Consider the following 22,319-nt stretch of genomic DNA (forward strand, 5'->3'; position numbering starts at 1 on the left):
GCCTGGCAACGGAAACATGCTACTGAATTGTGGGACCTCTTTGCCACGCTCAGGTGCTGCTCAGCGAGACCCTGCATGCCGGCAGCACTGTTGCATGGCATTTGGAAACGGCACATCTTCTTCCTCTCCAGCTTAGAAGACATCCCCTACCCAGGTTCAGAGCCAGCTGCAGATACTCTACAATCCCCAGGTAAAAACCGACAGCAGTCCAATTTCCCACTTCAGGAAGGCCAGAAGAAACGTCCACACACAAACCCTGCGCACCTCAGTTTACGTATCAGCGGTCCGCACCCTTTCGAAGGCCAGACGAAAACTGGTAAGCTCAGACAGCACTAGAACTTCTTTCAGAACAGAGGTAGGTGAGCACTCGAGCCCCAGCATCTAGAGAGAGCCCACATGGGACCATCGCCTGGAGCTCAATAAATAGACCCACAACGTTTAACGCAGCATCTAGTGTCTATTGCAGAGGAACCACTAGAAGGGATGGGTCATTCTCAGCTACTTTTAGGAACTTCAGTTCCTTTGATTAATTATTCAGAGAATAGTATATACCAAGCTGGTGTTTGGCATTTCTGATCCTGGAGTAAACTTTGGGAAGCACATGCATTGGAAAGATGGGATTTTGAGAAACCTCACATTCACTTTGCTCTCAGAAACATCTTCAGCAGCAGCCCCTGTACCGGGTCGATGAGTTCTGTGTCCGCTGCTTTGGTGCCAGTGTACTCTAGAGCAATCACTGCTCTCCAGGGGGTATTTTGGATGAGTGGCAAAGCATGCACCACTCACACGGGCAAGACTCCATCTACCTGTTGCCAGAAGGCTTTATAATTAACTGGACTATTACTTTTTTAAGCACTTTCTACAAGACTTCTCATTTGAAATTGGATTCTCTGTTCATCTGCTTTTTGGAGAGATTTTTTTCTCTCTAGAGGAGTAAGAGTCACACTGGAATAACTGGAATATGGCTCAAAGCTGGCTTTCATTTGTATTTCTGAACAGTCTAAACTACCCAGGCTTTTGAAGATGAGTTCCTCTTGCAAAGAGAAAAATCACCGGTGGGTTGGGTCCTTTGTGCCGGTGCCCAGCGCTGTCTCTACCTGCTGCCAGGGGGGCTCCAACCGCGGCCCCACAGACCCCACGGCTTCGTGCTGATCCCAACCATCGCCGGTGCCGGACACTTGTCAGGGCCCTCACAAACACCTCAGACCCTTCCTAAGGGGCAAAGGCATTCAGAGGGGGCAGTGAGGAAGGGATGGCAAAGGCGGGTGGAGGGGAAGGAAACGTCAGCTGCTAATGAGTCTATCACGTTGATAGCTTGGCGTAGACTGCAAAAGCTTGATTCTCAGTGAGAGCGGTCAGGCACCACATTTAGTTACAGCTTTGATATAACATCAAACTAAAGCATGCCTAGAGTCCTCCTCTGCCACCGCTTTTCCCTGCTGCTATTGCAGCTGCGATGCAGACAGCGGCGTGCTGCTCATGGATCCATCCCATTGCTGCCTTGCCCAGGCTTTGTGTGGGCAGAAGTACAGCCACATCAGGCTGCTGGAGTGGAGCAGAGGAGGGGCTTGAGATGGCCTCCACAGAGCTGAATTCCACCTTGAAGAGAAGGGGGCTCATTGCTATGAAGTGCTAGAGCCACCACTGCACCGGGGGTGATTCTGGATGGGAGGCAGAGCAGGTGTGGTCCAAGTGCAGGGGATACAGAGAGATTACAAAGAGGCAAGACCATGAATCATTCCAGTTTGTTGTGTGTAAAATAGCTGGATAGGACAGTGCTTACAGAGATTCACATCGTTACCTTTTATAGCACAGCAAAGCTTTTAAATAAAGTAGAAAAGCTGAAGAGCCATTTAAATGCCCTCACGGGTAAAACTAAGCATCATTTCAGATGCCGTGAGGATCAGGTTGCACTAAAGAAAATGGCCTGAAAAAACCACCAAGACAAAAGGAGACATAGTGGCCATCATGATTAGACACAAACCAAGCAGAAATGGAGATTCTGCAAAGTTTCGCAAAGCAAGTTGCGGTCCTGCAGCCTCTGCGGTGCTCAGCCCTCCAGAGCAGCACTGCCTCTGCACATTAACACAACGACCCGAAAGCTCTTTGAAACGGGGGTATCAGCACAAGGAACTCACTTGGTGTTGTCAGAGTCAATGGTATGAAAGAGCTTCTCAAGTTCTTCTTCGCTGAGCGTCCCATCAGAGAAAAAGGCCTGGAACTCCTCCAGGGACAGCTTCCCATCATCTGCAAAGAGCAACACAGCTGCCGTTAGGGAACAGGCACAGCGAGGGGCACAACAACTGAAAACCAGCAGTTATGTTCCAGATTTAAAGATTCAGACCAAAAATTATCTCCAAGTGCTTCTATAGAACTGGGCCTCAAGCAGTGTAGAGTTCACTGGCCACAGGATGGGACCTGGCAGCTCTGGAGCCAGGTGAAGCTTCATCGCGCCTGGCTACAGATGCCCTGGCCATTAGCAACTAATCGGGCTGTTAACCCAAAGCACGACTCAAGCCTGAAGAGGAAAAGCCTGCAAACTTCATCCTAAAACTGAACTACATTTAAGAAATTATGGGATGTTTCGTCTACCGTATGTTCAAATGATGCAGGATGCTCATTAAGGGCAATCTAATAGATAGGAGAAGACCCAGGGCTGGAACTAACGACGGACCCAGTAGCATGTTTTGCCATGTGCATCCAGCTCCATCTTCTCCAACACAGTGCATCTCCCAGCTCTGGACAGAAACACAGATTAGCAGCTACCAAGCATAAGAAGACACATCCTGCTTCAGCTGTCAGCAGTCTGAATACACAAGGACTGTGTCACCTTAACATTGAGCCTTTACTGCTGAAGCCACCTGATGACGCACAGAATCCATCTGCCCGGCCATACGGGCTACAGCTTTCTGGGTGCCTTTTGGCAAACCTACCAGCACGCAAAGGACTCACAAGACAGGGGTTTAATAACGTTCTCCTGGGCACCCAGAGAGGAACTCACTGTCATTTCAGCAAGTTCCAAGCTCATCCTTGAAGGTTTCTTTTGACACCGGCTCTGGCCAGAAGCGCGCAGGCTCTTCAGCAGCCCCTTCTCCAGCTGCACGAAGAGGCCCTGCAGACAGTCAGTGCCTGGTGAGAGTTTCTCTGGTCTCAACTCAGAAACTGAAAATGAGCATCCAGATTTGAAAAAAAAAAAATGTATCATTTATTATTTAATCCAGATTTGAAAAATCCGGTGATGCACTTTGCATATTATTTTATACATTGGCCCCCAGCGTGAAATTAATACTAGGCTTACTACAGACTACTTCAACGTCCATCAAAGAAAAAAAATCATCAAATTCACGTACAAGAGTATATAAGGACAACTCCTTTGCAACTTTTGCTGATAAGGTGACAAAGGTTATGCCTGACTGTTCATTCTGGAGCCATTCACTGTGTGCTGTGGACAGGTCCAGCACGTCTTTAAAACCACAGCTGGAAGTGAGGTCTGGAGAAAACCCCAATGAAGTTCAGCAATAAAGCAAAGTGAGAGAGACAAAACGAACTTTGAAGAAACTTTAATTGACCTCAAGTTCCTTGCTCAAGCCGCTGACACTGTGCTCTGGTGTGCAGCAGTGCCTCAGGGGGAATAACTAGCCCAGGTCACGTACTATTTAGAGTCTCTCCCTTCGTATCCACAGAAGATTCATAGACTGGAAATGCTGCCTACTTCGCAGTAGGAGAAAGTATCATTTATTATTTAATCAAATGAATTATAAACCCCGTTGCTTCTCTTTCAGGAAATTATGCTAGAGGACAAAATTAGCCAACTTGCCACATGCACGTCAATATTTCTTCCTCAAACTAAAGAAGTCTGCTGTTCCTAAAACATACCTCCATTGCCGAATGCTAACCTGGTTTCCTTTGCCTGACACAGACAAATTTAGACCAGTGACAAACTGAGTCCAAGATACTTATTTAATTGGCAATTACGAAAGGAACACAGCAGAAGAACGAAATCTACAGCAACACTGGGTGAAAAGGGTATCCTTTTCAGAGTACCACAATGGCTATAGAGAGTGCCCAGCTGCTTATGTTGTTTTTCTGCGTTCCTTCCCCAAAACGTGACCTCTTTGCAGCAGGCAGGGTGCAGAATACCAGTGCACAGTGTGGAGGACGGGTCCCAGATTTGCTGTCTCTTTCCAATTACAGAAAACTAAAATATCTGGCAGGAGGAAAATATTTCAATAGGTGTCTATTGCTTGAGGCATCACACCGGTGTCACCTGGAGGCTAACCCAGCCATGACACCCTGTAGCTCAAGCAGATAAAAGACTGTGCCCAGAGCAAGAGCCCCATCCACACCATCCATCTCCACCTCTGCATATCACGCAACTGGATGAGAAGCTTCCCACAGAGCGCTCCTATTTATGCAGTATCCTAGCCAAGATCAAGGTTTGGTTTCTTCTGATCCAGCAGTGTGCCCTGGTTGGAAAGAAGGCCAATGGGTGGGTCACCCAGTCCAACCCCCTGCTGAAGCAGGGTCACCCAGAGCAGGCTGCACAGGACCACGTCCAGGCGGGTCTTGAATATCTCCACAGAAGGAGACTCCACAACCTCCCTGGGCAGCCTGGGCCAGGGCTCCGACACCTCAGAGGGAAGAAGTCCTTCATCATGTTCAGACGGAACTTCCTCTGCTTCAGTTTGTGCCCATTGCCCCTTGTCCTGTCGCTGGGCACCACTGGAAAGAGTCTGGCCCCGTCCTCCTGACACCCACCCTGCAGATATTTGGAGGCATTTCTAAGGTCCCCTCTCAGCCTTCTCTTCTTCAGGCTGAACAAAGCCAGCTCCCTCAGCCTCTCCTCGTAGGAGAGATGCTCCTGCCCCCTCATCATCCTCCCAGCCCTCCGCTGGACTCTCTCCAGTAGTTCCTCGTCTTTCTTGAACTGGGGAGCCCAGAACTGGACGCAGCACTCAGATGAGGCCTCACCTGGGCAGTGTAGAGGGGAAGGAGAACCTCCCTCGAGCTGCTGGCCACACTCCTCCTAATGCACCCCAGGACACCATTGGCCTTCTTGGCAGCCAGGGCACACTGCTGGCTCATGGTCAACTTGTTGTCCACCAGCACACCCAGGTCCCTCTCCGCAGAGCTGCTCTCCAGCAGGTCCGCCCCAGCCTGTACTGGTGCCTGGGGTTGTTCCTGCCCAGGTGCAGGACCCTGCCCTTGCCCTTGTTGAACGTCATCAGGTTCCTCTCTGCCCAACTCTCCAACCTGTCCAGGTCTCGCTGAATGGCAGCACAGCCTGCCAGTGTATCCACCACTCCTCCCAGTTTGGTGTCATCAGCAAACTGTCTGAGGGTACACTCTGTCTCTTCATCCAGGTAACTGATGAAGAAGTTGAACAAGACTGGGCCCAGTACTGACCCCTGAGGGACACCACTAGTTACAGACCTATTTGTTGGCATTTAACAGCCCAGATGATGGGCAAAGGAGCTAGAGGAATGAGGAGGTGACTGTAAATTTTATTTAATTTTTGTGGTTTGGAGACCACACAGAACTGGTTGGCCCCTGGCAGAAATCTGAATAAAAGTACAAATTTTACTCACAAACAGTGCTGAAGACTTTCAGGCTCCAACAAACAACACCATAAAGTACCAGTCAGCTTAAAGCTGCTCATTATTTAACACAAGCTGTAATACTCGCCTGCAAACACACAAAGCAAAAGCCTGCCAGAGTAACAAGATAATCCTTGAGCTTCATATCTATAATTGTGAGCCAGCCTGAAATCCAAGGGCTGCTGGAGCCCGGCAGACAAGGACGCCTTTGGGGAGCTCAGGTGATAAGAGGAAGCAGACTAGGCTGGGGTTTGACAGTTAAAATCAAAGTGGTAGAAAACCCTGGAAAAGGCTGGTTGGCCACGTTGTTCTCGACAGCAGGTCCACCCGCCGGCGGGTGCTGTGATAAGAGCTGGTGGAGATGCTGTGCTCCAGGTGCAGCCTTATCAGGAGACTCACAGAAAAGCAAGCTTCTTCTGAAAGTGGAAGTGTCTGCACTCGCCAAAGAATGGATAAGACTTCCAGAAGCCTGTGTCAGCCTCAATCATACGGTTCAACCTCACCTATGCCCTGCCCTGTCGGAGCTCGTCTGGGGACACGTCAGTCCTAGGTAGCTACTTTTGACAGGAAAGATAATTGAAAAACTGAGATTCCACATCAAATCTCACTAAACCAAATAAAGCTTGGGCCACTTCCAAGACCTAGAGAAATCTGTTGTGACTTTTCTAGATGGTCACATTAGAGGCAGGCAACCCACCTTCACCTAGTCACCCCTCTCCCCTGTAAACCCAGTACCTGAAATCAACACCTAAGCTGGCAGCGAGGACAAATGCCACCGACTAGAAGTCACCTACATTGGCGCTAATCTGCTGAGAAAAGAGTTAATCAGGCCACAGCTATTCTGCCATTGTTTTTTCCTGAGGAAGTAAACTTCATTTTACTCTAGCTTTTCAAAATAATTCAGTCATCACAGCCGAAGACCAAAGCAAACTACAGGCCAAACAGAATCATCAAAGCTAAAACTAACTGAAGAGAGAAGGATAGAACAGAGACTATCAGAAAGCCCCAGCTGGGATTTTATTATTGCTCCATTTGCCATCATGAGAATCTGAGGAGTCTAGATGTGGCTTCTACGCCTGCTAACTCACACAATCAGGCTGCTCCCACCCGCTAACACAGCTAGGGGAAAAATCAAACTCAGGTCATAAATCATCCAAAATATAGGAAAACTGATGGCTGAGTTTTTGGAAATTCACTCAGAGATACAAATAGCTTAAAGCAGCTACAAAATAAGCTCACTGTTCTGAGCCTGAGTTTGGTAAATCCATTTTCAATTACATCAGGTTGAGACCACTCATATATTTTCTAGCTATATTATGAATATATTTCATTACTTATTTTTACTACTCTGTGAATTCCAAAATGCTTTAAGCCCCGCTTAGTGTGCAAGCGCCAACAGAGCAACAGGTAGGCAAATTGGATTTTATGGTGGCCTGTGAATAAAAATGACAACTGTATTTTTTATTCTTTCTTGGGGGGGGGGGGGGGGGTGTGTGCAGACACACTAGCCAGCGAGAACACGCACTGACTTCTACCCCGGACCCTTCATCCAGCCCCCTCAGAAGTCAGTGCGAGCAGCTTTATTCATTTAAATGTAGCTGGATATGGGCTGGCGTTTTCAGCCCTGGGCTGTTAGGAAAAATGACCTCCAGGTCCACAGATCTGATCTGCGATGAACCTTTCCACCGGCCAAAGAAGGTGCTGCTGCGAGCTCAGCCCCGGTCTGCTCCCAGAGTCATCTGCAGCTCCTCTGCGACTCGTGCAGGCACGTAGCAACCAGCTGAAAATTATCCACCCACTTCTACTCCAGTATCAGCGTGTTATTCTGGGGGCCATTTGGTTTAGTTGGAAGCAGGCCTGGTGATTCTCCTCCAGCTTCAGCTGAAGCTGTGAAGCCCCAGGAGCTCTGCATGAGGTGCACAGCCCACGTTGCAGTGGCTGCTTGCAACGACAGTGCGGTTGCCACTACAACAGAGCCCCTGCAAACATATTTGCTAATGAGAAGTAACACACGTCGGAAAGGAACACAAAAGAATTTGCTACAATTATTGTAATTTTCTAGTGAAAGGAATTTACAGAATTACTCCAAAATCACCTTTTTTTTTTGTTTGAAAGTTAACTAACGCCCAGCCCAGATGTTTTCGCAAGGCTTGGGACCACAGCAAGTGGTCAGCAAGGATAACCTGTGAGACAGATTGTTGTTTCCATCACAGCTGATAATCAACATCCAAAACACTCCTGTGCATTGCTTAAGGCTGGCTGGGGTTGCTGGTGGGACCAACTGGCTGATGCTGGCACAGGAGTTCAAAGGCTGACACAGAAGCGACAGTTTCGCACACAGACGAAGCCAGGGAATGAACTTCGGGAGCTGGGGTTTTGCGTACTCAGCTGACTGGGAAACACTTGATAAAAGCTTTCCTATGTATCGGCCATGATGCCCTCCTTCATTTTCTTGGCTTTAATGCAGTGTCACGGTGGTGTCTCCTACCTTCTGCCAGTGACCCACCGCAGCTCCCATGAGCATACCCCACGTTGCTACACGCTCTAGGGCAGGCTGTCCGCACGCACCACAGCCCAGCGGCAAATGCCACATGCAGCTCTGCTTTCAGCATCATTGTCTTCTTTCTGCTATGTGTTGGTACAGACCTTTGGGATTTTTATCTTCCTGTGACATCTTTCCTTCCTATGCTCAGATGAGGCCTTGTGGAGACATAAGTTGCACACAGCAAGTGAAAGAACAACTCTTCAGAAGTCAGCCAATACCTCTCCCTAGTCCTTTACCCCAGTAATCAAGATCAGCTCTTCTTCGGTAATTTGAAGGTACTTCTCTCCTTATCAAAGCACGGAGTTCGTCAAACAAAATACTTCACCATTTCTGGTCTTTTCCTTTCTGCTCTGCAGCGGATGATGCAGTTTTGTGGTACAACTGGAACTGGTGCATATCCAAAATCCTTCACAGGCACTGATATAGTAGGATTGAGGCTCCTTTTTGTGCCAGGGCTAACCTTTTCATTTCCATTAAAAGTGGGGGAAAAGTGACTACTATTTCAAAATGACCACGTCAGTCAGCATAAGACGTTGAGGAATGAGTTAAAGCCTGGTTCTTGTCTATGTTGAGGAGTAATACTGCAAGGCAGACTAGGGAAAATGTGGGCCCTCTCTGGAAGGAAGCTGGAGACCTGGTTCCCCGGGATGTGGAGAAAGCTGAGGTGCTTAATGACTTTTTTGCCTCAGTCTTCAAAGCAAGAGCTCTAGCCACACCGTTCAAGTTGCAGAAGGCAAAGGTGGAGACTGGAAGAATGAAGAAGCGCCCACTGTAGGAGAAGAGCAGGTTCGAGACTGCCTAAGGAACCTGAAGGTGCACAAGTCCATGGGGCCTGATGAGATGCATCCGTGGGTCCTGAGGGAACTGGTGGACTGACTCCATCATATTTGAGAGGTCGTGGCAGTCTGGGGAGGTCCCCACTGACTGAAGAAGGGGCAACATCACCCCCATTTTTAAAAAGGGAAAAAGGAAGAACCGAGGAACTACAGGCCAGTCAGTCTCACCTTTGTGCCTGGTAAGATGATGGAGAAGATCCTCCTCAAATCCATGCTAAGGCACATGGGTATCAAGGAGGTGACTGGGGACAGCCAACACGGCTTCACCAAAGGCAAATTGTGCCTGACCAACATGGTATCCTTCTATGATGAGGTTACAGTGTTGGTGGACAAAGGACGGGCAACAGACATCGTCTACCTGGACTTGTGCCAAGCATTTGACACTGTCCCGCATGATGTCCTTGTCTCTAAATTGGAAAGACATGGATTTGACAGATGGACCACTCACTGGATAAGGAACTGGCTCAATGGACGCACACAAAGTGTTACAGTCAATGGCTCAAAGTCCAGGTGGAGACCAGTGACAAGTGGTGTGCCTCAGGGGTCGGTAATGGGGCCAGTGCTGTTCATTATCTTTGTTGGTGACATGGACAGTGGGACTGACTGCACCCTCAGCAAGTTGGCGAGGACACCAAGCTGTGTGGTGTGGCTGACACGCTGGAGGAAAGGGATGCCATTTAGAGGGACTTTGACAGGCTGGAGAGGTGGGCCTGCGTGAACCATGTGATGTTCAACAAGGCCAAGTGCAAGGTCCTGCACGTGGGTTGGGGCAACACCAAACTGGGCAGACAGTGGCTCAAGAGTAGCCCTGAGGAGAAGGACTTGAGGGTACTGCTGGATGAGAAGCTCAACACGAGCGGCAATGTGCGCTGGCAGCCCAGAAAGCCAACCGTATCCTGGGCTGCATCAGGACAAGCGTGCCCAGCAGGGCGAGGCAGGGGATTCTGCCCTTTTACTCCACTCTCATGAGACCCCCCTGGAGTCCTGCATCCAGCTCTGGAGCCTTCAGCATAGGAAGCACATGGATGTGTTGGAGTGGGGCCAGAGGAGGGCCTCGAAGATGATCCGAGGCCTGGAGCACCTCTCCTACGAGCACAGGCTGAGGGAGTTGGGGCTGTACAGCCTGGAGAAGAGAAGGCTCCGCGGTGACCTTAGAGCAGCTGCCAGTGCCTGGAGGGGCCAACAGGAAGGATGGAGAGGGGCTTCTCACAAGGGGGTGTAGTGATAGGACAAGGGGGAATGGCTTTAAACTAAAAGAGGGAAGATTTAGATTAGATATTAGGAAGAAATTCTTCCCCATGAGGGTGGTGAGGCCCTGACCCAGGTTGCCTGGAGAAGCTGTGGCTGCCCCCTCCCTGGCAGTGTTCAAGGCCAGGTTGGATGGAGGTCTGAGCACTCTGGGCTGGTGGAAGGGGTCCCTGCTCACGGCAGGGGCGTTGGAACCAGAGGATCTTTAAGGTCCCTCCCAACCCTGACCATTCTATGATTCTATGTACCAAGAAGGCAAGGGCTGGCAATCTTCCCTGTAGGACTTGGCCTGGGGAAAAGTGGGGATTTCCATTGTAGTCAGAAACCTGCACCTCATTCCCACCAGAAACAGTCCGGGCATCCAGCAGTGTCCATCAACATGGCAGAATTTTCCCCAGGCTGCTCAGATTTTATCATCAAATCAAGCCTTTTGTCATCCTAGAATTAAAAGCAATTTTTAAATTATTTTTAATAGCAGCTATAGATAGCCATCAAATGTAGGCCAGTATGCAGGGCAACATGCAGGAGTGATATAGCACATTTTCTCCCACTGTCTTTTGTGAAAACTCTACTTTTTTTCAGTTTCCCAGATCATCCTCGTTCTGCTGTAATGAGCTGTTTTAAATGGATGTTTTTCTGCACTCACCCAATATATTGACTTTGGACGTTTTATTACATCTATTTAGGGATGCCTTCCAAAGAAATTCCCAGTTCTTTACAAAGTAAATGTTGGGATCAGACTTCCCCGGGATGCAAATTGCCTGGCCAGGTTCAGTGCAATTGCTGCTTAATAGAGGCTATAACAAAAATGACCCAAACATTTAGAAGAGGATTCAGAGAAGACTATGGAGTCCACAAAGCTTTCTCCATCCACCATTTTCCTACAGAAAACAGGAGGTAACCTGGCTCAGTTTTCCTCTCGCTGGTTAGATTTCTTTTCTCGCAACTTAAAAAGAAAATGAATTTCAGCAGCTGATTTCAATATATTTGCTTCACATCTGCAGCAGCACAAGGAAAATACGGAGTCAGCCCCTCCACCTACTGCTGCTCTGTAATAATTTATGAAAACGGCAGGTGATCTGGCTCCTGGGACACTTTGTACATGAACATGTTGGTCCAGCTCAGGGCAGACTAAGGGGAAAACACTTGGAAAAAGAAGCCATAGCTTGCAGTAAGTGACCTCCTGGTAAAGAGCTCATGTTATGAGGCCATACCTGAGCTCTCCGTGCCTGCCTTCGGGCTCCAGCCTGGGCACCTGAGAGGGGCTGGAGGAGAGGCAGCCCAGATGGACATAAAGGACAGAAAGAAAGACAGAAAGACAGAAAGACAGACAGACAGACAGAAAGAAAGAAAGAAAGAAAGAAAGAAAGAAAGAAAGAAAGAAAGAAAGAAAGAAAGAAAGAAAGAAAGAAAGAAAGAAAGAAAACAAACAAACAAACAAACAAACAAACAAACAAACAAACTGGGGACTTGACTTGTCCCCATCAGCCACAGAGGAGCTCTCTGTTTCCAAGCTGCTGTAGCCATCAGCAGACCCAGCTGAGTTCCAGACATATGACTGCCCCTGCCTCCCGGTTGTTTTTCATCTTAGCTGACCGCGGGCTGTCTCCTTTATATCGGGTGCTATGAAACGGCTGACTGACTTTGAACAACTATAGCTTTTTAGCACCTTTGATTTATTTGCCCATTTGAATTGTTTCCCCTGCGAGTTATACAAGCACAAGCCAGCACGGTGAAGGAGCACATTCCTGTGCAGAGCTTGCAGCCTCCTGACCCAAACAGCCCAATTCTCTCTCCCAGAGGCTTTGACTCTCCACATATTCAAACATCTGACTTGTTCTCTCCATCATCACTCCACCGCATCTTTCTCAGGTGTCCCTGCTTCGGCAGGAGGGTTTGGACTAGATGACCCACAGAGGTCCCTTCCAACCCCAACCATTCTGTGATTCTGTAATTCTCTGCCATCCCGAACGCCATCTTGCTTATCTATTAACATACCTTCAGCATCTCACCACCCCACACTCCCTACCTTCTTCTCCTTTCTGAACTCCTAGCTGTAACCTGCAATAACATTGTAGACACAGTTGCACAAAACCAGAACTTCTGTTTAAGAGAATATTGTATGGACAGAAGTGGCTGAAACATCATCAGCATCATCTACCTTTGTTCCCTACTACTTGATCCCCGAAATTTCTGTTTATTGCCCAGAATTGCAGATGCCTCCTTTAATCACCCTCCTGAAACGCTGCGATTCAAAAACACCAGTATGGTCTTCACCACCAAAGCCCTAGCCAAACCACACAAGCTACTGACAGCCTCTCTAAACATTTGCTCTAAAGGGGAAATAAAGCACAAAGACAGCACAGCTTGTCGTTACTACGAGACGGCTTTGCGCTCCAGCGATCACAAAGCTGTAAATCCTGATTTCCAGACTTCCTCCTTCCATTTAAAGGAAAATTCTCCCGAGGTGACCCTACTAAAAGAGAGCAGAACCTGCCTTCTAGTGCCCTAAAAATGACTATTCTGCACAGGAATCACTACAAACTATGAAAAATACACTAAAATAAACAGTGGGAGAAAGATTGATATTTGGATACGTATATTGAAATATTAAATAGTATAGCTGCTGTTTTCCTGTGCAACACATAGATTATTTCTAGACATCAGCAAATGACAGTGTTATAAGTAATTCCCTGCAAGGTGAAGTATTTCTTTGTATACACAGTAGAGGTGGCCTGGGAATCACAGAGAGATATTGAGATCTGTTACTGAGCTCTGCTACCATCAAAGCAGAGGAGTGGGTTGATTTGGGAGATGTGTTGCGATTCCCCACACACACATCAAAAGCTATGCATGGCTTCAGGCTGCTGCAAGGCTCTTGCTCCTGCCCTGTCATGGTCCGCCTCCAGATGCATCACACTGGATACGTTGACAGGCAGAAAGCTCAGGGTAATGGGCAGAGACAAAAAACCACAGCAGCACTCAGCGTGCTCTCCTTCAGGTCTCCTACAGCTCAAGTTTGCCCTTAAAGCTCTCCTACGAGGACAGGCTGAGGGAGCTGGGGTTGTTCAGCCTGGAGAAGAGAAGGCTCCACAGTGACCTTAGAGCAGCCTTCCAGTACCTGAAGGGGCTACAGGAAGGATGGAGAGGGGCTTTTCACAAGGGGGTGCAGTGATAGGACAAGGGGGAACGGCTCTAAGCTAAAAGAGGGCAGATTTAGATTAGATATTGGGAAGAAATTCTTCCCCATGAGGGTGGTGAAACACTGGCCCAGGCTGCCCAGAGCAGCTGTGGCTGCCCCCTCCCTGGCAGTGTTCAAGGCCAGGTTGGTTGGAGGTCTGAGCACCCTGGGCTGGTGGAAGGGGTCCCTGCTCATGGCAGGGGCGCTGGAACCAGATGATCTTTAAGGTCCCTTCCAACCCTTACCATTCTATGATTCTCCTCACACACTTCTCTCCAAATGATCCAAATGCATGCCAAGTGAATGCTCCAAGCTGTGACATAATGAATGACTTCTTCCACTCCTCATCCCCCATATGCAATTGTAAAAGGAAGCTTTTCTGGCCAACCATCTCTTCCAGTATCAAACCACTTGTGGCCTTGCATGTAAGCAGTGCATGAGGAAGACTGCATTATAGATGTTTAATGGAGGAATTCAATTTAATTTTAAAAATTGATTGAATATCAATAGGTAGCTGTAAATAGAGGAGGTGCATGATCTGAGCTGCAGGAAGGTGTGTGCCTTGTTGCTGGCAGAGAGCACTCAGCTTCCATATTTAACACACTCTCTCCCTCCTCCGGGCCACATTGGATTCAACTCTGACACAGGACAGTCAACTTCTAGTTGGCAAAAGCAATTTTTCTACCTCCTCTCCACCTAGCACAGCAATCCCCAGCTCTTGTCCTGGCTGAAGAGAAGTTCTAAGGGAGTTCATGCATTCCTGAACTCCAGGTTACCTTCACCTCGTGTGAACAAAAAGCCTCCAAGGAGCTACCATATCAGCTTGCAGAGTCCCTTCTCTCCAGGGTGGCTGAGGACAGGCCACGTACATGCACCAGTGCCTGGCCTCCTGTTCTGTTCAGCACCAGAGCGGGAAACCTGGGTTTCTCTGTAAGGACAAGTCAAAACATCGCTTCTGGAGCTTATCAGAAGGTTACGTCATTTCCATCTCCAGGAGGGCAGCCAAAAATCTCCTTTTTGCTGAAAAGCAGACTCTGGAGTTACAGCTCCCTCCTGCACCCAGACAGAGCAGGAGAGCATGACTGATACTCTCAGGAAGTTGCTGGAGCAGCCATGGCGTGGGCGCAGCCGCCACGGCGCTGGGGCAGGTGTCAGACATGCTAGGTGTCCCACCGGATTTAGCTCAAAGACGAGGAGCCCCACAGCTCTCTGCACTGAGACCAGCAGCGAATTCTGACCATGGGGCTCACCCAGCGTTCAGCCTCTGTGCAAAGCGGCAGCAGACGCGTGCCTTGCCAAAGACCAGGGTGAACAGCAAAGAGAGCAGGAAGAAAACTTCAGCTAGCAGGTTCTTCATCCCAAGTCAAATCAGGTGGGGAAACACCATTGCTTACTGACAGTAACTTCTCGCGCGTTCCTCAAACACATCACAGTCTGTATAGGGTTCTCTCACTCCCAGAAGAGCAGCAAAGCGGGCAGCCCTCTGAGGAGGGAGGAGAGAGGACCGTATATACCATACCTGCAGCAGAGGCCAGCCTGCAGGGCTGCAGACCTGCAGCAAACTCACCCAGCGAGCGTGTACGTAGCCATTTCTCCAAGACTACGTCTTGTCCAAATTTGGGTCTCATTTCACTCAAAGAGCGAGAACAGAAGATCTTGGCATCATACCGATCTCTGCCAAACAAACGTCCCTGTTTTGGAGCGGGGACAACTCAGAAAACAGATGTGGAAAGGCAACGTACGTAATTTCACACCCTGCCCCAGCTGGGAACACGCACTGGTGCGTGTACGTGGCCTGTCCTCAGCCACCCTGGAGAGAAGGGACTCTGCAAGCTGGTATGGTAGCTTCTTGGAGGCTTTTTGTTCACGCAAGGTGAAGGTAAGCTAGAGTTCAGGAATGCATAAACTCCCTTAGAACTTCTCTTCAGCTTCGGCAGAAACATCAGGAAAAGTGAACCTGGAATGACCTATCAGGAAGTTTCAGCCAACCCGAAGCAGAGGCCAACGCTACCAGCTCCAGTACACCCCAGCACTGCAACAGCCTATTAAATCTGGATTTCTTGGAAAGCTCTAACCCGCCTCAACTCCTCATTAACCAGCTGTTTTCACTTGCTTTTCCTTCTCTAAGGTGCAGATGAATATTTCAGAGGGCTGGGGTTTTCAGCTCATTACACCCAGAGCTTGGCTTCAAGAAAAAAGGAGGCAGCCAATGTTTGAGCAGAAGGGGAAAGATTTATGACAATGCACGGTGGTGTCTCTCGAAGGTGTGGTTCTGGTGTGGTCAAGGTGAGGACCTAGGCTGTTCTCCTCAGGTTTTGACAGCAGACCCGGTGCTGCTGCCAGCCCCTGGGAGAGCTGCTTGGTGGGGACGGCAGGTGCCGTACCTGGGTGCTGGCCTCTCCCAAGCACAGCCCGGGCAGGAGCCACGGGCAGCGTTTCAGCTGCTGCCCTCCCCGGGGAAGCAGAGGGCTCAGGTAGTTATAAAAAAAATTGCTAGGAATGGCAGCTACAACATTTTATTTGGTTTCCTGACCTGTGAGAGCAGAAGTTGCATTTCAACTTAACCAAAGGACTTAGCACAAGAGCCAGAACCAGCCCCTGGGTGCAACGGCTGCACCGGGTCCCCGCGGGACGGAGGGGTCTCCCCGTGTCAGGGACAAGCCACCCAGTCACGGGCAAGTCTGAAACCTCGCCTGGTGTCTGTCACTAGCAACAGCTACGCTGCCGTTTGATTTCCCCCTTTGTGAAATGAGCGTTACTCTGTGCTTGGTACAATGCTCGCAGCAGACCCAAAGCGCTATTATAAAACGGTCTTTTGCTCCCACCGAGAAGAGGAAGGCAGGGGCATGCTGGCTGCGTTGGTGCAGTTGACAAATTAACAGCAAATTACCACAGATTAGGGAGCTACAAACTCCTCGCTTTCTGCAGTCCCACGAAACAATATCCAGATTGCACTGGCAGCATCAACAGTTTTCCACCCAGCTAACAAGCTGCGCAGAGACGAAGACAGCAAATTAAACTGACTGGAGAAGCAGAGACCTCATCTGCGTTCTGGGAAGGCAGAAAGTTGCCTGACTGTGTTATCAGGACATCCAGCTCCTGTGCCAGGACTGACAAGACGTTATTCGAATGGCAGATCAGAGCCTGCGTAATTAACAACTTGTTCCCTTGTCTTAACCCCCAGCCCTGCGGCATCCAGGCACAAGTGTACAACGCTGACCTCTCGCAACGTGAACATTTTGTTTCTCGAAACTCATTGGTCTCAAAATTCCTGCTGAAGAAGTTTCAGGCTCTAAACCAAACTGCTGCTCACATTCAATGCTCTCTTTCTGAGAAACACCTTTGCCAATGGCCAAATCTCCTCCACAAATTTTTCAGGGGAGGGGGCTAATCGTTACTTCGGGACCCGGTGTTAACGAGAGTCAGAGCGATCCCCCCTGCACGATGATCCTGCGGGTCTCCAGCACCGCCCAACCCAGCTCCCCACTGTTGCACACCCGAACAAAACCTCCCTTAATCCAGCACGTTTGCTCGTAATTTTCTGCTCCCGCTTAATAAGCTTCGCATTTCTCATTTGTTTTCACAGAAAAAATGTAAGCCCTCTGCGCCGCGTCGCCAGCTATCTGTCAAGGCAGGATGGGTGCCTCAGCCCTGTCAGAGAGATTGAACATCCCCAAAGCAAACGATGTCGATCTTTTCCACGCTCTTTCCTCCGCTTGCTTCAGCAAAGCTTCAGCAAACTGGCTGGGCAGCGCAGGAGCAGAGCAGCCCTGCAGGGAAGGCGCATCTGCTTGGGAAAGATTGCAAAGGAAAGGAATCCCAGACATGTTTTTCTGCTCCAGTGAATTAAGCAAGCACATCTTTAATCACATACTTCTGCAACTAGCTTTGAACAAAGCTGCAGCATTAATGTATTTTCTGTTTATTTTTTTGTAGTTGTTTGTTTCAAAACTAGGTAAAAAAAAAAAAAGCCAGGACTCTTCTCAGGCTTTTTGGTTTTAAGGCAAGGGAAAGATATTTTGTTGTGTTTTCCACCGTGTCCCTTGTTGTAGAGAATAAAGTACAAATGACCAAGTGTAAATTTATACAAACGACGAACAAAACAAGAACAAGAGCTGCCGCAGTACCGGGCTGCCCAACGAAAACCCTGACCCACACCCAGCAGGCGCTGGTTGAACGAGCAGGTCACGGTGCAGCGCTGCGAAGGGCTGAGGCCGAGCATCCCTGAAGTACCTGCTCGACACACTCCACTCGAGATTCAATCGCGAGCGCAGCCAAAGCCCGTCAGTACCAGCACAAAGGCAGAGGGAAGGCTGTGTGGCAGCTCCAGACCCTGGCTCTGAAGCCCCTACGACCCTGCCTGTCAGCGTTTCCCAGCCAGCTCCTTTCAGCCCCCGGGTCCAGCATCCCAGCCGCTGGCTCTGGGGCTCTGCGGTTGTCCTGGGTTTGGCCAGAACAGGGTTAATTTTCACTGGAATCCAGGAAGGGGCACAGCCGGGAGGGGGGGGCTGACCCCACCTGGCCAAACAGAGCCCGGTATTCAATACCACGTGACGTCACGCTGGGTTCTGTTGGGGGGGGGGGCGGCACGGCAGGAAGGCACTCGCGGCTTGAGGGAAGGCAGCGTCGGTCCTGTTTCGGGAGAGCGGCTGTCTGTACGGTTCGTTGTTGTGTTTTCTCCTTATTTGTATCGTTGTTGTTCCTGTTTTCCCTCTGTTTGCTGTTCTGTTAAACTGCCCTTATCCCGACCCACCAGTTTCTGCCTCTTTCTTTTCATTCTCCTCCGCACGCCGGCGGGGGGAGGGGCGGCCGCGTGGCGCTTTTGTTGCCGGCGGCAGCCGAAACCGAAACAGCGGTTCAGCCTGGCTCGTTTGTATTTGGCTAAATCTAAGACGAGGAAAAAGTATTTGAAGGACAATATGATTGGAAAAATGCCCGCAAGTTTTTTTTCAAGGGGAAAATGGGATCAGTTGACTTCTTTTCTTAAAGAAAGCTTTCAAAGGAACATCTGAAAATCCCAGACCCAAAGTATTTCAAGTTTTGTTTCAGTTTAATCCTAACATTTTCCCCTGAACACTGACAACAGCTTCTCAATTTTTATTTTACTTCTCCACAGCAAACCTGACTGAGTTTCTAAGTGTGAAAAGCAGACAAAAACCCTCCAGTGCAGTTTATCATTGAATATTGAGAACCACAAATGCATAAACTGGTGGGGGTGATCAGTGCTGTTTCCTGAGGCAGCGCTGGGGAAGGGGCCCCTGCTCCCTCACCAAGCCCTGCTGCAGCTCATGAAAACAGTTCTCCGGGAGAGAGGGTTACAGAGCAGCCTTTGTGAATTTTTAATGCCATGTGGTACTTAGCTTTTGCTGAATCCACGTTTTCTCCACGCCGTCTCAGCAGCATCCACTGCAGCTACGTGACCTGCAGCAGCAGCACGCAGCCCTTCCCGGCATGACCGATACCCTGGGATCAGCTGGATCCCGAGGGGACGGCACGCCGGCAGCGCCGGGAGATGCTGCCAGACCCTGCCGCAAACCTCTGCCACGCAGAACTCCCCAAGCCACCGTCCAGGTTGAACCCAGGTTGAAGGACTGCACCCACGGGAACACACAGCAGCACCGCTCGTGTTGGCGTGTCCAAACCCCCCAGCACAGCAAGGAACTGCTGCTCGCTTCCCTGCTTTGCTCTGTAAGGTCTGACGAAGCAGGAAGGTGATGGCTGGAGCGCAGAGGGGAAAGCAATGGAGGCTGGCATGAGCAACCAGCTGGGAAATAAATGTAGTGTGCTGAACGAGGAGGAAAAGGGGAACGCGGGCCACGAAAGTCAAGATCACAGAATCACAGAATCAAAGAATAGTAGGGGTTGGAAGGGACCTCTGTGGGTCATCTAGTCCAACCCTCCTGCTGAAGCAGGGTCACCTACAGCAGGTTGCACAGGGCCTTGTCCAGGCGGGTCTTGAATATCTCCAGAGAAGGAGACTCCACAACCTCCCTGGGCAGCCTGTTCCAGTGCTCCATCACCCTCAGAGGGAAGAAGTTCTTCCTCATGTTCAGACGGAACTTCCTGTGCCTCAGTTTGTGCCCATTGCCCCTTGTCCTGTCACTGGGCACCACTGAAAAGAGTCTGGCCCCATCCTCCTGACACCCACCCTGCAGATATTTATAAGCATTTATTAGGTCCCCTCGCAGCATTCTCTTCTTCAGGCTGAACAAGCCCAGCTCCCTCAGCCTCTCCTCGTAGGGGAGATGTTCCAGTCCCCTCATCATCCTTGTAGCCCTCCTCTGGACGCTCTCCAGTAGCTCTTCATCTTTCTTGAACTGGGGAGCCCAGAACTGGACACAGTACTCCAGAGGGGGCCTCACCAGGGCAGTGTAGAGGGGAAGGAGAACCTCCCTCGTCCTGCTGGCCACACTCTTCTTGATGCACCCCAGGATCCCATTGGCTTTCTTGGCAGCCAGGGCACACTGCTGGCTCATGGTTAACCTGTCGTTCACCAGGACACCCAGGTCCCTCTCCGCAGAGCTGCTCTCCAGCAGGTCCACCCCAAGCCTGTACTGGTGCCTGGGGTTGTTCCTCCCCAGGTGCAGGACCCTGCATTTGCCTTTGTTGAACCTCATCAGGTTCCTCTCTGCCCAGCTTTCCAGCCTATCCAGGTCACGCTGAATGGCAGCACAGCCTTCCGGTGTGTCTACCACACCTCCCAGTTTGGTGTCATCAGCAAACTTGCTGAGGGTACATTCTAACTCTTCATCCAGGTCACTGATGAAGAAGTTAAACAAGACTGGGCCCAGTACTGACCCCTGAGGGACACCACTAGTTACCAGCCTCCAACTAGACTCAGCGCCGCTGATGACAGCCCTCTGAGTTCTGCCATTCAGCCAGTTCTCTATCCACTTCACCGACCACTCATCCAGCCCACACTTCCTCAGCTTCCCTAGGAGGATATCATGGGAGACTGTGTCGAAAGCCTTGCTGAAGTCAAGGTAGACAACACCCACGGCTCTCCCTTCGTCTACCCAGCCAGTCATGTCATCGTAGAAAGCTATTAGATTGGTCAGGCATGATTTCCCCTTGGTGAATCCATGCTGACTACTCCTGATAACCTTCTTTTCTTCCACTTGCTTGATGATGGCCTCCAGGATAAGCTGCTCCATCACCTTTCCCGGGATGGAGGTGAGGCTGACTGGCCTGTAGTTCCCTGGGTCCTCCTTCTTGCCCTTTTTGAAGATTGGAGTGACATTGGCCTTTCTCCAGTCCTCGGGCACCTCTCCTGTCCTCCAGGACCTCTCAAAGATGATGGAGAGTGGCTCAGCAATGACATCCGCCAGCTCTCTCAGCACTCGTGGGTGCATTCCATTGGGGCCCATGGATTTGTGGACGTCCAGATCGCTTAAGCGATCCCTCACACAGTCCTCCTCGACCAAGGGAAAGTCGTCCTCTTTGTAGGCTTCTTCTTTTACCTCCGGGGCCTGGGATTCCTGAGGGCCAGTCTTAGCACTGAAGACTGAAGCAAAGGCGGCATTCAGTAGCTCTGCCTTCTCCGCATCCTCCGTCACCAGGACACCTGCCTCATTCAGCAGCGGCCCCACATTGTCCCTAGCCTTTCTTTTGCTGCTGATGTAGTTGAAGAAGCCCTTCTTGTTGTTTTTGACATCCCTTGCCAGCTTCAATTCCAGGTGGGCCTTGGCCTTCCTCGTCGCATCCCTGCATGCTCTCACCACGTTTCTGTACTCTTCCCAAGTGGCCTGCCCCTCTTTCCACATTCCATGGACCTTTCTCTTCTGCCTGATCTCTGCTAGAAGCTCCTTGTTTAACCATGCAGGTCTCCTGCCTCCTTTGCAAGATTTCTTTCTCAGGGGGATGCATTGCTCCTGTGCATGGAAGAAGTGTTGTTTAAAGAGCAACCAGCACTCATGGAACCCCCTGCCTTCGAGAGCCCTGGCCCACGGGATTCCTCCCAGTAGCTCCTTGAAGAGGGCAAAGTCAGCCCTCCTGAGGTCCAGGGTTTTGATCCTGCTTATCGCCCTGCTTCCTCCACGCAGGATCCTGAACTCAACCATTTCATGGTCACTGCAGCCGAGTCTGCCTCCGACCTTCACATCCTCTACCAGTCCCTCCTTGTTTGTTAACACGAGGTCCAGCAGCGTGCCTTTCCTTGTTGGTTCCTCCACCACTTGCATCAGAAAGTTATCATCGATGCTCTGTAGGAACCTCCTGGATTGCGCCTGCCTAGCTGTATGGTCTTCCCAGCTGATGTCAGGGTGGTTGAAGTCCCCCATGAGAACCAGGGCCTGTGACTGTGAGGCTGCTTGCAGCTGCCTGTAGAAGGCCTCATCAACCTCCTCCTCCTGGTCAGGTGGCCTGTAGTACACACCCTCCGTAATGTCACCCTTATGAGCCTGTCCCTTAATTCTAACCCACAAGCTCTCAACGCATTCCTCATTTGCCCCCAGGCCAAGCTCAATGCATTCTAGTTGCTCCCTCACATATAGAGCAACTCCCCCACCTCTCCTTGTTGGTCTGTCTTTCCTAAAGAGTCTGTAGTCATCTATAACAGCATGCCAGTCATGCGAGTTGTCCCACCAAGTTTCCGTAATGGCGACCAAGATCCGGTGTTTGTTTGGCAGAAACATGAAGCACGAACGCCCTTCTGCTTTCGGCAGAGCTAAATTAATGCAGGAGCGTGGTGGCCCTGAGGGCCACACCAGCACAGTGATGCTCCAGAGTTTACGAGATAAAACACACTCCTTCGAGCTTTCTTCTCCTCCCCCAGCCTATGGCAACAAAATCATTGGAATCCTTCTGCAGTTTAAAAAAAAACACCAAACCAAAACAAAAAACAAACCTACAAAAAAAAAAAAAAATCCCACCAAAACCCAACAGCTTCTAGAATTCACAAAAGTGCCACACCG

General features: G+C 50.0%; 1 protein-coding gene across 3 annotated transcripts in view; it reads right to left on the minus strand.

Moving 5' to 3' along the window:
- NECAB2 (N-terminal EF-hand calcium binding protein 2) overlaps nt 1–22,319 on the minus strand; it is a 92,766-nt gene that overhangs the window by 42,937 nt on the left and 27,510 nt on the right. For all 3 annotated transcript variants that reach the window (XM_075433719.1, XM_075433718.1, XM_075433720.1), the window contains exon 3: nt 2,139–2,247. In XM_075433719.1, the coding sequence (XP_075289834.1) occupies nt 2,139–2,247 (109 nt within the window). The remainder of the gene's footprint in view (nt 1–2,138; nt 2,248–22,319) is intronic.

The sequence above is a fragment of the Opisthocomus hoazin genome, chromosome 12 (genome assembly GCF_030867145.1).
Source record: "Opisthocomus hoazin isolate bOpiHoa1 chromosome 12, bOpiHoa1.hap1, whole genome shotgun sequence".
NCBI classification, from domain to species: Eukaryota; Metazoa; Chordata; class Aves; order Opisthocomiformes; family Opisthocomidae; genus Opisthocomus; species Opisthocomus hoazin.